The sequence below is a fragment of the Rhipicephalus microplus genome, chromosome X (assembly GCF_043290135.1).
Source record: "Rhipicephalus microplus isolate Deutch F79 chromosome X, USDA_Rmic, whole genome shotgun sequence".
In the NCBI taxonomy this organism is placed as follows: domain Eukaryota; kingdom Metazoa; phylum Arthropoda; class Arachnida; order Ixodida; family Ixodidae; genus Rhipicephalus; species Rhipicephalus microplus.
Window position 1 is genome coordinate 224,286,192 of NC_134710.1, and position 17,133 is coordinate 224,303,324.

Genomic DNA, 17,133 nt, shown 5'->3' on the forward strand with positions numbered 1-17,133 from the left:
TTTTAAAAGGGCTATAAATTGTTTAAGTATATATGAATGCTGCTGTACGTTTACAATGCATGCTACGTTTACATGAAATAATCATATGATCACAACCCTGTGTTGTCGATTCTTGAGCACTTAATCACGAAAAGGGCGAACGTGGATATTGTTATTCTTATATTCCGACAAGCAGCTTGCGCTCAGCGGTCGTGTTCGCTGCCGTCGAGTGTTGGCGCGCGACACCACGCTTATCAATTTAATTAGTATAGACTCTTAGTCACGCTGCACACGGCTGATAAGACTATAAACCTTACCTGACCTTACTTCGAGTAGCTCGCTGACACACTGCTTCACCTTTCAGGTGGAACTGCAACCTGTTTATTCGACGACGCATAGAATTCACGCGAACGTTGGTCTTTGGCGCTACGATCAACACACATATACTTGACTGCTGTTCTAGACATTGCCGGCCTCTGCTGTCGAATTCACCTCCTGTCAGCTCTGGTTGACTCATGTCTTGCTACGGCCTCTCGGATTGGTTCGTATTGCCGACATTACGAAGATATGGCCGAATCAGACACTGTCGAGAGCAGCTCCCGTGGTTTCGTTCAAATTTGAATATGGGTCTAGGCATTTTTTTTTTCGCTCTTGCCTGCACTAACTCATTTCTCAACTGCGAGTGTGAGAGCAGACGAGTGCGCCTTCATAACACAGCCGATCATTACAGTGAGACACCGTCACAAACACATCCCTCTTCACCTATTTCACTGCTTGCAAATAACTCAGGCGGTGCAATAACGGTTGTTATTACAGCTTTACGCGCCAACAACTCACGATCGAAAAGGCACAAGCAAAATCGACTATGCACCCGGTGTGCCAAGCACGCAGCAAGCGGACAAGGTGCCGGGCTTCCACCGCCTCAAGCCGCCGGTGCAAGCAGGCTTTGTTGTTCCGCGATATGCAGGCCACGAGTTGCACAAGGCACTCGCGGGGCCGCAAGCGCTGATGTGGCTCTCGCCGGTTGGCCGACGGATGCGCCGGACAATCGGCCCGCGAAGGGGCCACGTAACACCGCGCGACGTCGGACAGGCCGTTACGAAACCGACGCCGGCTGTTGTGAAGCAGGCCGTGGCGCGCATCGCACGGCCGACCTCATAAATAAACAACACAGTGGCCGATTCTGAAGTTATATGCCCAACAGGGCTTTCAAGGCAAAGCGGGCGGGTTTCTGGCATTCAAGCGCAACTTATAAGCGTTGCTCATGCTCTGAAGGGAGCTGTATTTCTGGGCTCCAGAACCCTGATAATGTACTTAGCATGTTCTGGCAACACTGCGCTCAAAGATATCCAACCGAAGCTGTGTCGATGAAAACGTACATAGCAAATTCTGATGATAGAATGAATCATGGAGACTTCTAATCTGACTAGCAAGTTAGATAAAGAATGTATGTTTACGGCATATCCTTATTCTATTCTCCGGGTGGCTATTTCAGACCGCTATATAAGTGAGTGTGATAAACGTGTTTGGTTCTTCATTTAGGCAAGGTCTTCTAACGACACCTGCCGGTATCTCGGGACGTCTGCCGACGTGCATGCATTTGAACACAAACATGCGGAGGCCTGTCGCCTTCTCAAATGTCGACAGAGCAACGGCAGTGAGCTGCGTCGCATGCTTTACACTGCTGCTTCGAACTCGCAAGCTTGCGCCAAGCCGGCGAAAGAGGGTGCAGAGGAATGTCGAGGTAGCTCTTCGCCTGTTGAAACGAACGACGTGGCTTAGAGCTTCACCGTCGAAACTTTTGGCGGGTTGCAGTACCTCGCCAAGGAAGGTCGCCACCTTCAAAAACACAATTTTCTAAAACCATTTTTTTTCGAAATTAACACTTTCGCAGTACTTGACTGTTCAAGAATATTTAGGAAAAAAATGATGACATTAGCTCGAGCCGTTCAAAAGTTATGATCATCCCCCCCCCCCCCTCCGGATGCACTCGAACCAGAAACTGAAGGTTTCTGATTGTTAAACCCCACAAATCAATCAATCAATGAAGGTTTCTGATTGTATCTGCAATATGGTCATTAGTGTTTTTTGTTAGGCATATTACGCAATGCTGAGTTGACAAGATAAATTCTAAACCTGCTGGGACAAGATTGTGACGTTTTATTTTAAAATGTCTACTAGACGTATACGGCACTCTGTTTAAGTTACACTAGTTGTTGCTCGGCTACCTCTGCTTTTTTGGTTCACTACCCTACGCCGCTTGCACTTAGTTTTGGAGTTTAGTAGAGAAAGTTATAGCACTTCGCGAAATATGGCGAAGTATAGGACAAAAAAAGCAGTGTCAACGCAAGTCACAAAATTCATATATCAAGCCTGGATCTGCTCTGACGCACGCGAATGAGGGTCAGCTGGAGACGCAACACGAGTTATAAAAAGTATGTGCTTCAGCTCACTCAAAAGGAGATTGTAACCCTTCAATGTATACCCGAAGCAATGATCTTGGTGAATTTCTAAGATGTCGACCATTTTTCTGTAATGTGAACATTCGATTCAAATATTTAGGGACATTTTTCTGAAAACCTGAGTTTTTGCATACTCACATTTACGCGAACAGTGATGACTCTTGTTTTCATGAATATTTTATCATGAAACTTTTCTTGCTATTTCTTTGTATGTATAACTGTGCATTCAAGTAGGACTATTTGAAACAAGCCGTAACATGATTTGTACACTGGCCAATTGTGTGAAAAACGACATTGCCGAATATTACCTTTTTCAGCCTTTTTGCGATAACGTGCCATAGCCTAGAGATGTGGTGATCGTTGAGGTTAGATGCGCAGGGCAGTGTCCTCACTACATACATGTCAAGTCGCGTTTGAATCACACCAATTATTTTACAGTTATGATTGTTGGCGCAACACGCATATTTTGGCACATTTCAATTTTTATAAATTTTATTTTTTTTCTATTTTTAGCAGTTTCATCATTGTAAACATTACGTTTACCCATGCCTTACCAGATAAAACCATAATTATGTCTTTTGGACGGAAACTGTAAAACTTTTTTTGAACGTGGTAACCTACTTTAAAAACCACACAAGGACTCTGGTTTAACCGAGACGAACCCAACGGACCTATATTGGCACGCACTCTCGTCATGCTGTTAAAACACGCGTGTAAAAGCCTCGCTTGAAAATCGACAACGAACTGATCTAAGTGCGCACCTGGACTCGGTCACATCTGCCATAGACGTAGGAACGCGCGCAAGCGTTCGCCATCGTTAGGTTGTGCCAAACGGCCGACACGAGAGGCCGCGGTCTAGCTCGACGGGATGAGCACGGCCGAATCCATAACCGTCGACCAACACACCGTGACCGTCGAGGCGCCGCCATTCATCATGAAGCACTCGCTTCCCTGCCGATATCTCCTCAAAGACGCTCTTAGCGTCGTTAGCGTTCGATTTTTTTTTTTTTTGAAAGAAGAAACCAACAGGCGAGGAAACGCATTTCCACGACGAACGCTGCTGCCGGGACGGGGAGTTTGGGTGGGTGTGAATGTGGCAGGTGACGAAGTAAAACCCAAGCTTGCGCCACTGTCGCGAGGCAAGCGCGTCTCGTTCACCGCGGTGAACCCTTAGATCGATGTCGAACGCCCTCCAAGGGCTACGCCTCGCGAAGAGGAGAGCGCGCACACTGGCGTCACCTCAAGGCGTGACCACGCAAACCGACTCCTCCGTAAACAGAAGGGGAAGGGCACGCGAGGACGAAGCATCGTCCTTGGCGCGGCCATGCCAAGGCTCCGCGTCGTCCGGCCTCGTCGCTTCCGTGACGCGCCGGCAACGTTGGCCCCGCCGTGGTTGACAACGGATTCGTCGACAAAAGCTGGGACGAATGTGCGCCCCGAACCATTCCCGACGACTTTCATACAAAGAGAGCGCGTCCGTTGTATCGCGTGCACTTTTGATAAACGATCGCGATTGACTAAATCGCGATCGTGGTTACGCACGTTGCGCTGCTGTCCTCACCAAGTGCAGCCATTTCCGATGGAGGCGGAAATGTTGTAGGCCCGTGTGCTCAGATTTGGGTGCACGTTAAAGAACCCCAGGTGGTCGAGATTTCCGGAGCCCTCCACTACGGCGTCTCTCACAATCATATGGTGCTTTTGGGACGTTCAACCCCACATATCAATCAATCAACGAAGTACGGCCACTTTGGTTCCAGTGCAGGCACCATTTTTGGCCGAGCGAAGTCATTTGTTTAGAGTATCCCCCCGATAATGGTGTCCGAGACAATGCCAAAACAAAAACGGAATGAAAAAAAAAACTATAATTTTCGAATTAAGACCTCCGGCGGTCCCTTATTCTGACGGCCTTCAGTTACTCAGTCTCTATAGCAACATGTGGAGGGACCTTTTCGTTGTTGCCACAAATTTCCTCTCGGAGCTCACAAGGCGGTTTGTCGCCTGGTATAGCAAATTCGGTTCACGGTCGCGGCGACCACGTTTTGACGGAGACGAAGTGCAAAGATGCTCGTGCTTGTGGATTTGTGAAACTCAGATGGTCAGAATCAGTCCGGAGTATTCAATTATGACGAGCCTAATAAATCTGTCCTGGCACGTAAGCCCACAAAATTTTATAGTTAACCTCGATGCCTCTGAAATGCGGCTGTGTGTGAGTGTATAAGGCTGTGCGTATGAGCAAAAGTAGCTCTTGGGATCTATCTCTTAGGCCGGCGCGGCAGAGTAGCGCTAACGGTGCCCTGCTAGTGGCGGGTTCGGCCGTGGCGGTCGCATTTCGACGGAGGTCAAATGCTAGACGACCAGACCGTACCCACGGACGGGTATGTGCCGCTGGTATGCGGGTATGTGCCACAGATGTTCGACACTTAGTATCGACCCAGGAACGACGAGAACACGCATGGGCAATTCTAACGCGCGAGCGTTACGAAACACCCGACATCGGTAGCGCCGACCCGACGAATGCAAATAATAAATGGCAGGGTGCCCGCTGGAATCAAACCTAAACATTCTGCGTGGCAATGAAGCATTTTACCAGAGAGTTAACGCCAGGTCTCGGAACTACCTTTCAAATAGACGCTAATCTTCGTGAAACGTCAACAGTGGTCGCAGTGCTGCTTATCCAATTTTATAAACATTACATCTGTACTCCTTTAATACAGCCGTGATGTCAGATTAACGTCCATTGTGGTTAGTTGCCATGCGCTGAAGTCGATTTATGTAGCAGTGTCCAAGGCCAGCATCCTCACGAGCACCAGCGCTTCATATCAGCTTCTGGTGTTGCTAATACGCATGTTCCAGTTGGAATCGTTGCGCAAGTGGAAACTGGTTATATAAACATCTGCAACTCTCCAACATATATCTGTGCGTGCAACATTTGTACATATATTTAGCGTCATTTCATGACATGTCGCTCAATAAGCTAAAAAAAAAAAAGCAACACGGTCACCTTTCCTCCGCATGCTTCGCATAACGGCGATTCCCAAGTACATGGGATCTGCCGACTTTTTTTTTTTCGTTTTTATTGTGTGCAAATTGATTGATTGATTGATTTGTGGGGTTTAATGTCCCAAAACCACTATATGATTATGAGAGACGCCGTAGTGGAGGGCTCCGGAAATTTCGACCACCTGGGGTTCTTTAACGTGCACCCAAATCTGAGTACACGGGCCTACAACATTTCCGCCTCCATCGGAAATGCAGCCGCCGCAGCCGGGAATCGAACCCGCGACCTGCGGGTCAGCAGCCGAGTGCCTTAGCCACTAGACCACCGCGGCGGGGCATTGTGTGCAAATTGTAGTAAAGTTTTATTGGTGCATGCTATTTCGGCTTGTTTAGGATTGCGAATATACTACTGAATTCATTTTTTTTCTAGCGAAATTCCACCTGTCTGGGCAAGGGCACGATCCGCGCTAAGTTTGAATAAAACAAATCCTAATATTTCCAGGGGCGCAGCCAGGTGTTGGGAGAAGTTGGGGGGGGGGGGGGGGAGGGCGAGGCAAACCCGCCGAGAATTTTAAATTTTGCTTGCGCATATATACGCACGCACGCAAATGAAATATGGTTGAATATCCCCCCCCCCTCTCTCATTAAAAAATTCTGGCTACGCTCTTGAATTAATTGGCTCCTCAATATCGGGACGTTGCGACAACTACGAAGTTGACGTTGGAATGCGTCCACCTTTGAATAAGGCCATTCGAGCAGACTATATGCGGTCAAACCGAGCGAGGCTATTACAAGCCGTTCGCAAGCACACGACTACAGAGTTGAGCGACTTCAATCAGCGTGTCAGCGTCGCATCCGGCGGGAAGGCGTTTGACCCATAGTGCGCGTGCGCATCTGCCTCGTCGTCACCGGCTCATGCAGTGCCTTCGAACAGTGCGCTCAACTGCCGTCGACACGAAATAAAAATGGAAGAAACAATGAACATCATAGTTCTTCAGGATGCGTAAAAAACACAGCCGGTTGTTTGGTACGATGCAGTGAACTCGAGGTGTGCGCATGGCGCTAATAATAAATAAAAAGGAGGGATACGGAGGGCTGGGAAAAGAACTATGACATTGCAGAGAGCGTTCGAAACGGCAACGAACTGGGCGACCGCAAAATAAGTTTTTCGGTCTTCGAGGGGGGGGGGGCGGACTTTTATTTGACCGGTTCGTTAGACCCGGAGTGCCTGCCAATTAATGTCCGGTTACAAAGCTCGCGGTAAAATTATGCTGGCTGGTACACGAAGGATCGCTCTTCGCTGATGAGTCAATCTCCGGTCATATCAAGTTTTGAAAAGCCACGCAAATGTTACATGTATACGCGTGAGTGGCTATTCGAGGCGACTTGTGTTGCACGCTGTGGAACGAAAGAAATCGCTGTCAACCGAGATTCGCGCCGCCGGTCTTCTTTGGCGACTCGTACGCGCCCGTCGACTCCGCAGTTGGATCAACGTGGCGCTGCGGCGGCGCCTGTGCAAACAGGTCGCTCGGCCAAGGTCGCCGCCACAAGGCTCATGCGGCGAGCGAGGAGCAACAGCTGTACGCATCCCTCCTGCATGTGTTACTGGTGGCCAGATGGCGGTGCCGTGCTCCCTTGACGGCCTCAAGTGCGCGACAAACTGCGTGCGATGGCATACGGCCATTTTCGTCATGTGTGTGGTTTCCACCTCTTCAAGCTGTATATTATTAACTTTAGCATGCACATGCGGGGGGGGGGGGGGGGCGCCTAATCTAAATAAGACAGGAAGAGGGGGGGGGGGGAATTTTCCTTCACACGTCAGCTCAGTGGACCTTTGAATTTTTTTTTATGCGTAGAGTTGGGGATACGCACGTTTTTTTTAACAATAATAATTACAACCAAGCACCTCCGAGGTCGCATTCAAAGAACTGTTTATATCCCACCTGAACCCTCGGAAAGCCGAGGACTAATGCCAGGTCCTCGTCAGCGCAAGTCCTGCGCCGACACCCGTTTACTGATCCTCTCTAAACGCAAAACAAACGGTGCGCAAGTTCTCGTGTCGTCATCCCATCGAATGCGTACGTGCATCAGATTTGTGCTCCTCGATGAGATATATTGTCGGTGTGAAATGCGCGTGCGCACCGCATTCCTACAGAATCGTTTCACAAGGAGCTCTAAGGAAAAAAACAAATAAACAAAAACAAACAAACACAATGCCAGGTCTAAAGCACACTCGCCGATGCGCCTCGGTAGTTGACAGGTTGGATTAAGCGCCTATGTGCTGTTTTCAGTGCAACAGTGCAGATCTGGCAGGCCTAACACCGCGCATATATTGCTATAGGGCATCTTTGGGAGTGGAACAACGCACGGCGCGGTTTGAGAATGATGTCTTTTTATACGTCTATGCGCGACTAAGCGCGTGCCCCTGGTGAAGTGGAATGCACATTTCAGACAAGATTAATGAAATATGTCACCGATAAAATAGTTTGTGAGAGGCACAGCTATAATCACAACGCGGTAACTTATTCGCAATGGCGATAGACTGTCGCGCCACCTAACGGAATTCAGGAGTGTCCTCTCAAGGATGATCAGTAGGCTGACGCTCCCTTGTTCGGAGGTGCTAGCCTCAGTGTTGTCGCGCTAGCAAGAAACGAACACAAGCCACTTTGTACGTTGCGTGCATCAGTGAATATACCGGACCGTTCGTGACACGATTAATCCGATTCGTTCTTGCGAGAGGCGAAGTTTTCGTGAAAATACGCGGCAACTCGCACTTTCGATTACGGCCCGCAGAGTAAACATATCGCGAGATTTTCCTCAGCCACATTTGATAGTTATATGTCATTGTCTAACCTTTGCAGTTGAAACTCGCCCTGTTCTACGTGCGTATAGCATTCGTCAGTGCTTTTGTAGTGCATGAATCCTATGATTCATTGCAAGCGGAAAGTAGCGCAGGCTCACGATTTGCGCTTCCAAACATCGGACTACGCTGCGCCGCTTGTTTTTTTTACGTTCGTTGATAGATGGCAACACACTGCTAGCAATTCCTTTCTTGCCTGGTATTGGAGCGAAATGTTCTCTGCACCGCCAGATAAACGTCGAGTGACGCCGTTGTGCAAAGACGCGTTGTTGGTGCTATCTAAGTCGTTAGGCCGAGTGAATTCTTCAGATAACTTTCAGCTATGATGTTCAAAGAAACCGTCTTGATGTCGAGGATTTTTTCAATGGACGATGGTTGTCAACGCGCTGAGAGTGACAGCGACGATCAGCTGCTAGCTCACGAGCAGAGAGTCCCACTTCACGTCCCATCGTGCGTTAATGTTTTTTTTTTTCATGCTCGTAAGTCACTTTGATTGTATCTATTGTAAAATATCCTTCAGCGAGCTCAAAATAAAAAAAATAACATAGTTTTTCTTGTGCATTACATGTAGCCCAATTACAGTGAATATTACAAAATGCCGCCTGTACGGTCGCGGCTCGACCAGCGAAGCGAAATGCTTAGAGCAATGAAAAATGCGGTTATGCGACTACAGTCCACGCTAACTTCTCCTGCACTTCACCGGTGCCGTCCGAACGACGTTTGTAGTTCGGCAAATTTTCACAATTTCGACGTTTCGAATAGCGTACGCGTGTATTCGTTTCGCTATTCTTGATTTGATCGCGCTGATGGTACCTGCAACATGCGAGTGCAGCAAATTGCACACTGCTGGAGTCTGATCATGGCTGTAACACAAGCGCTACTTAATGGGAAGTTAAATGCTTGTGTTCCGTTGAAGAAGCAGCTGCATGATGCTCACAGCGCAAATAATGATGACGGCGTAATATGTTAGCAAACTATCGCTACGGTACACATTCAGTCCTGTGCAGCTGGCCTACTACTGCGTCAAAGTCGCCAGGCAGGCTCGGTACAAATTATCTCGCGGAGTGCCGTTCAGTTCATAAGTGAATTCTAGTTCGTGTAGTTTCCTGTATCACGCACATGACTACGCAAAGCATCGTTGACACACGGACGATCAGCTGACATTACCACCCTTCGGACTGCGTCAAGAAATGAGGTAGCGAACATTCACCAGTTCCTATAGTTTGGGAAAGTACTTTGGTCCAATACACATTCATTTGACGATCAAGAGTTCATCCGGTGAAAGCGGCACGGGGAGTGTATGTCCGTGCGTACTATCTTTTCCTATGTGAGTTCACGTGTTGATCAACCCTCCGCAGCCATCTTGGATTGCACGGCACGCCACCTATAGGCCGTGGGCATTGCAATAAGATGCCACGAACGCGAAAAAAAAAAATGTGTGCGAAGCATACAAAAGGTCTAACAAAGGGGATGAGAAGTGGTCAGTCGAATCCGCCTAAGCGACGTCATCGCATCACTCCAAGCCTCCACCTTTCCTTGACCTTCCCGCTGATTCACGACAATGACAGATCAATAAAGATAGCAACAACTATTACTCTCGGTCAATGTGCGTGCGCTCGACCCATTCCGTTTCGATGGAGCCAGGCTTGATTCCACCTGCACACACGCCTCGCGCCGGACCAGAGTAAAAGGAAACATTGTGAACAAACGTATAACACTGCACAGCTTTGCTCACCATTCAAACATGCTCCAAACCGACGCACCGGCGGCCAACTGCTAATAGCTAAGGCGTGCCCAGTCTCCAAAGGGTCAATGCTGGATAGTATTGTTCATGTATGTCCCTTGTTTTTTTTTTTCTTTCGATAACGTCTACGCATGTGAGCCTTTAGCATTTCAGCAAAAATGACCTCGGAAGAACTTCGTCAAAAGAATGGCTCGCATTGAGGCTACATAAGACACGATGTTAATCGTAGTATTTATATTAAAACAGGCCTTGATTGATCGGTTGAATAATTAGCTATTTTCTTGATCGATCATGTCTTGGTGGAGCCTTTTAACTGCTTTTTTTTTACGTTTACCTATTTTTACCTCCTCCCCGCTCGTATATTTTACCAGCTGCTGCAGCAGTATTTTCATGATGTTTAGTTGACCTAGTGCTCCTTACTGAGACATATGTACCCGTTCGAGAAGTCTTGGTGGTCGAAGTTATTATACAGAGGTGACCACTACTACAACGTCGTCGCTCTCTTGACCCACGAGCTGCTCGGTGCAGCCTCGGGTGTCCCCGGAAGAGCTCGGGAACGGTTGTATTCCTTTCCCGGGGGACAATGAGTGGACTGTCAGAATGGACTGGCGAATATCTGGGCGATCGGGAGGGCCGCGAACCCTCGCCCATGCTCGCCCTCTCCGAGCGAGCAGTGTGGAGCAGACCGGCCACGCGTACGACAACCCGAAGAGCATCGGCGCTTCGAGCGTGCACAGGGGCGTGTCTCGGAACGGGGTCGGCAGCGTCCTTTGTTCCCCTGGCGGCCTTCCTCCCAGTGCCAAGGAGGACGACGTGCGCTGCCCGCAGACTCACGTGGTCGGAACACACCGACATGTCCCCGATTTGCGTCCCCGAGCCCTCGCGCGGGACGCGGCGCCGAGCGAAGGAGGCCGCCGCGGCCTCTTCCTCCTTTTGTCTTCGGCCGCCGTGCAGCCTGACCCCTCGGTGTAGCGCGGTTCTTGCGCAGAGAGGCCTCCAACAGCTGTGATCGGTCGCGCCGATTCGCCGGAGAGTTTATTCGTAAAACGTGGTCTATTCACGCTGGCAGAGTGAGCTCGAGCAGACGTAGTAAAATATTCAAGCATAACCTTGATCCCGATCAATGGCATATATGCGCAGCATTTTACAGGCAACTTAATTAGGCGCGAGGTTTATTAAAAGACGGGCTCCGATTATGCAAGACGACGCGACCTGGTGCGATTGGATCTACCCGAACTGAATGTTCGTCGCCTCAGCGGAGGGAACGCTAGGCGACGCATCACCGCGCAACCGTTATCGAGGTGACGTCAGCCTGACGTCAAGAAGATCGACTCGCGATCTTTACTCGCGGCGGCTCTATACAACGCGAGCGCAGGCAGGGTTGTTTACCGGACGACCAGAGAAATACTGCGTCGCCCACGCGCGCCGACGAACAACGGTGCCACGCGGAGCCGCAAAAGGTCGCTCGCTCCTTACGCCAACATCCGGCCATTCGGCGCGCCAACGCTCACGGGAAAAGCCGTGTCGTTTCGACATTTTCCGTCTGCCTGCCTTCTCGAAGGTGCGCTCGTCGTAGACCCGTCTGGAAGTTTCGCTGCGACATGAATTGAAAATATCAGGAGAACCACTTCCAACTTCTGTGTGTGTGTGTGTGTGCTCAGAGGGCTTCCCGGAGCTACATGCGCTCGTTCGCAAAGAGTCGCGTACTTTCGCGTCTTCTGGGCCAAATAGGAGAACACACATTTACATGTGAAAAAAAGTGTGCGCGCCAGAGAGAAATGATGGGAAACAAAAGAAGAAAAAAAAAAGGAAAGCGTAGTCATGCCTTCCGCCCTGTTTCACCAAGAGACGAGTTCTAGATTCGCAGCATTTTTCGCAAGCATTTTTCGACTGATTCGTGCACCGAAAGCTTTCGCAACTGCGCGCGAGCCCACGCACGACCTTTCTTTTCTGGAATGCTTCTCGGATGGAACGCGCGCCGATTTTTCCCAAAGCCGTGCACCGACCGCCTCCTCTACTGGCGCAGTAGCAAACTCCGCACATCCCGACGCCAGGGTTTTTCGCAAGAGCTACTTGGCAGTGAGCCCTCCCACAGGCATGGAGCGATTCCCTCCCAGCAGCAGCGCCGAAGAGCGCGCCAGGATCCGTGGCTCGTTTTACGGACCGTGGCGCCACGGCCGAAACTTTCGAAACAGCAGCGTCGCGCTCTCCCCTTTCACTACCGGGATGAAAAAGGTCGGCGCACTCCCTCTTCGAGTTTCGGAGCCCCCTTTCCTTCTCGGCTGCGGCCGATTACGCGGCAAACGCGGGGCGGAAGGCGTGTCCAGTTCCCCGCCGCAGGGCGAAATAAAGGGCCCCCGCAGCGGTGATTTATAAGGCGGTTTCATCGGCATCTTCTTAATTGTTTCCGAGCCGATATGGAACGCTCGCTGTTGCTAGGCGACGTCGGCCCGTGTCCTTCCCTCCTTCAAGTGGCTGTCGTCAATCCGAAACCTTTGGCTGGCGCAGCCACCTGTCCCCGACTCGTTCGCGCGTATGCGTCGAAAGTTGACAATAGTACAAAATGTATGCGTCAGGTGACGAGTAAGAAGTGCGGGGCATTCTATTAAGGTTTCGCTATCGTGCGCTGGGAATATCTGACTCTGTTTGCTTGCTGCTTTTTGTTTTCTTTTTTTTTTGTCCAGCCGAGATTTCATTACAACCTTTTGATCAGCATGAGAGATATGAGCAGCAAGAACAAACTTGTTAGAACATCTACGACCAAACGTAGTCACGAGGCATTCCTTACATTTCGTCGCCCCACCGTGGTGGTCTAGTGGCTAAGGTACTCGGCTGCTGATCCACATGTAGGTCGCGGGATTGAATCCCGGCTGCGGCGGCTGCATTTCAGATGGACGCGGAAATGTTGTAGGCTCGTGTGCTCACACTTGGGCGCACGTTAAAGAACCCCGGGTGGTTAAAATTTCTGGTGGGACGTTAAACCCCACATATCAATCAATCAATCAATCAATCAATCAATCAATCAATTTCTTACATTTCGTCAGCTTATCTGATCAGCCAGAGAAATAAAATGAGCATGCACTTATTACGTTGAGCAAAATAGTGCAATTAAATTTCATGTAAGATTGATAAGTGGGGTTTAACGTCCCAAAACCGCCATGTGAATAAGAGAGATGCCGTAGTGGAGGGCTCCGGAAATTTCCACCACCTGGGGTTCTTTAACGTGCACCCGAGTATGAGCACACGGCTCTACAGCATTTTCGTTCCATTTGAAATGCACCCCCGCAGCCGGCATTCGATCCCGCGACCTGCTGGTCAGTAGCCGGGTACCTTAGCCATATAGACTACCGCGGCGGGGTATTTTACGTAAGGATAGATACATATGCCTCATTGACATTTTGATAAGGAGGGGATTGAGTACTTGTTGAGTTACAAAGTTAATTACAATCAAATAATTAAATTTAACGGCAAATAATTAACAACGGCCACTCCAGTATTCTGGGACCAATATGTAGTATTACATTTGAAGAACTGCATTCTGTGTAACGGAAACAAAGCGTATGCGTTTTCTTCACTTCAGAGAGAAAGCAGTTCTTTTATATATATATATATATATATATATATATATATATATATATATATATATATATATATATATATATATTAAAAAAGAGAGAGAGTAGGAAATTGCGCATCAATGTTCTTTGGATGCGGTGATAGCCGTATATACAGCAAACATTCTTTAATTTTATCTCGCTCTGTGAGTGCGCACCTGCACCTTTTATGACTACATATGCGTCAGCAAGCGATCGCTGCATAACTCTCCAGGAGAAGTAACTTTTGCACTGCCAAGGTATGTCATCAGCTTGGGAGAAGGACAAGTCGAAAGAATGCGAAAACACAGCTGCACTGTCTACAGACAGTGCCGTAAAGCCGTTCTAGAGGCAAGGCATAATACCCAATTACAGCTATCACAACCGACCAAGTAGCATTTAATGAACGTTGTAGTTTTTTTTTCTTCCCCAGAAACGAGCCCTGCATCCAGTCATTCAGTTGGATAACTACGCGAACTTGTAGATGTCAATCATTACTTGGTAACCATGCAAAAAACCGTCTGTTGTGTTTATATTGTCCATGCTAAATCCGGCTTCTAGTTTTCAAGGTGTGCAGGCGATGCGAAAACTGTGTGTGCGTGCGCTAATGCATGCGTCTATACACATTTAAAAGCACACCACGTTTACTGCTAACATGATTTGGTGACTGATTGTAAACAACAGAGGGAAGGGAAAAAGCAAAGCCATTAGATTGAACCCGTGCCTGTCGATATGGCACATATCGAGGAAAGCAGAAAGCGGCCGTCACACCTGGCACGCGCCGCAGTTCACGCACAGCTGACGAAGTTCTCGCAGGGTTATTGCTCCATTTACTGGAATGCCACGGTTGCATGTCACACAGAGAAAATGCCCAACGTTCGTTTCAAGCAGCGAACGCTTCTTGAATGCACGAGACGCGTGGCATTTTACGCCTTCCCCCCGCCACGATACGTGCGACGCCGGACTATCTACAAACCACAGAGAAAACGAGCAGCAATTAGCGTGAAGGAACCAAGCGCTGTTTTCATTTCCCCTTTTGTTTCTTTTATCAACATAAAGCTGAGGAGGTAGAACTGTTAAAGGCAACTGAAGCAGATGGGGCCTCTTTTCAGCTTGCCATTTTAGTATACCTGCAATATGTAAGCTTAAAAACAGCACTGAGTGAGGTCACAAAACCTCAAAGAGAAGTTATTTAGAAGAGCCGGTAAATAATCGAAATCGTCAACAATCCTTGATTCCTGATAATTTGTATGTGGTGTTTAACGTCCCAAAACCACCATACGATTATGAGAGACGCCGTAGTGGAGGGCTCCGGAAATTTTGACCACCTGGGGTTCTTTAACGTGCACCCAAATCTGAGCACGCGGGCCTACAATATTTTCGCCTCCATCGGATTCGTCCATCTCTGCGTAAGTGATTGCGGCGGGACGACGCACTAAGCGGTATGCCACACATTGCATTGTATAGGCAGAAGTTATTCGTAGGAGAAAACGGTGTGTTATTGGTTGGTTACTCGTTCACTACTGCAATTATCGCACTTGAACAGTGTCTGTTACTGAGAAGTGCTTTAGAGTATATAGACGGGTCGATCCCGTCGAGCTGATCAACTTTCAGACACAAAAAAGCCTTTAATTTTTTAGCGACCGTTGCATTGTATGATCTTACAAGACCATGTAATAATAATAATAATAATAATAATAATAATATAATAAACATGTGGGATTTTACGTTCGAGACACCGCAGTGTAGCACTCCGGCAACTTCGACCATTTGGTGTTGGACGTGCACTGTCATCGCTGTAAGCCCGGTACACAACAATGTGAAAGAGTGAGCAGCTACATGACCATGACTTTGTAAGGACACAGCTTATTTTGTGCCACAACAAAATTACACGGCGCAAACCACCGAGAAGAACAGGCGACAGGAAAGAGGGTCACGCTCTTTTGCCTATTCTTCTCGGTGGTTTGCGCCCTCTAAGCTTGCTGTAGCATAACCCCGCTAGATCAACAACAAGTATTGCTGAGTTACTTTGTTCCCTCTTCTACCCGTGGTCAATTCATACCAGTGGCCGATTGTGGCAATAACGGCGGCGTCCAAGTCAATTCATCCAAGCACTAAAGAGATCGGAAAACGAAACAGCTCGTCGGCAAATAGGGAACCATAAGATAGCATTCGAAAAGAGAGATACCTTGCGCGGCAGTAATTTCATACAAGAAACTTTTAAACTACATTTTAGAGTACCCATTTGACGGCTCAGTCTCTGGCCGCACGCGCATCATCTTCATCGAGGCCCTTCGATGCCCGAAGCATCGAATTCTCCCTATCTGTGATTTCAACTCCTCTCAACATACTCGGACGTACAGCGTCGGATCAACGGCTTCTCTTGTCGGCAACAGTGACGCTAGCAGCGCAGTCGAAAGCTGGCCTCCGCGATCCGCCACAAAAGCTCCCCGATCCAACCCCCCCCCCCCCCCCCCGCCGCTCTCGGCACCCCTCGGAAATAAGCAAATCGGCCTTTTCCAACTCACCTACAGCGTAGTACAGCGCCTTTAGCGACCCTCAGAGGCCGTCGCACCTGGATTAATCTTGGCTTTCTTGGCGTTGTTGCCATTCACGCCCTCAGGCACTGACTTCCGCGAGAGAAAGAACCGGATGTGTGTCGTACGTGTCACCTAGAAGATCTTGGCTCATACCCACAAGGGGCATTAGCCACACTGTATATTATAATGTAAATTTTTCATACAACGCTTGCTAAAAGAGAGAGAAATCAGGTAAGAACAATAATAACATTCCTTTAAAGAAAGAAAAAAAAATATATATGAAACGGGCAAAAGAGTTGGATAAAGCAGACTATATAAAACAAATTAGTAAAAAAAGCAGAAGTAAGACAAAGAATTGGATTCATCTGGCGGTACCACAAGCAGCGTATCCTTCCGTTGCCTGAATGAATTTATCTAGCATTGACAGAATAGCACTGCAGCCCGCGCCCAACTCACTGGCTCTAAACGATAAAAGGGTGGATGTATTAACTGATTATCCCAGCATACCAATCGGTTTGTCAGGAATTATTCGGCGCAGTGAGGCGAAACGGCGGCATGTGAGAAAAAGTGATCTATTGTTTCCGGCTCAATGCAAACTGCACAGAAGTTAGTTAATGAAAATCCTGATTTGTGGAGATAAAAATTTAACTGAGGAACTCTACGGCGAAAGCTTGTGAGGGTGACCTCACATGAACGGGAAAGGCATTTTGCGGTGTACCATGTGAATTGCAAGTGCCAAAATTGATCAGATTGTACGAGCGATGTTTTGTTGTTCTTTAAGACTAACAGGCGTTTCAATCGTTCGGCAGTAACAAAAAAACAAACAAACCGTGGAGCAACTTGTACCACCGGCAAATTTAAAGACGCCGAAGCGAGCGAGTCAGCAGTTTCATTTAGTGCAATTCCAGCGTGCCCGGGGACCCAAAGGAACTGAACTTCTGATAGGATACGTGCTACG

The 17,133-nt window shown here is 48.4% G+C and overlaps 1 protein-coding gene across 4 annotated transcripts in view; it reads right to left on the reverse strand.

Moving 5' to 3' along the window:
- tna (Zinc finger MIZ domain-containing protein tonalli) overlaps positions 1 to 17,133 on the reverse strand; it is a 318,898-nt gene that overhangs the window by 60,924 nt on the left and 240,841 nt on the right. Inside the window, exon 1 of one of the 4 annotated variants that reach the window (XM_075878702.1) lies at positions 16,164 to 16,311. The exons of 2 other annotated variants lie outside the window; for them this stretch is intronic. In XM_075878702.1, coding sequence (XP_075734817.1) covers positions 16,164 to 16,246 — 83 coding nt within the window. In that variant the 5' untranslated portion in view covers positions 16,247 to 16,311. Of the gene's footprint in view, positions 1 to 16,163; positions 16,312 to 17,133 lie in introns of those variants that run through there. One more of the 4 variants, XM_075878701.1, reaches the window with a different exon arrangement.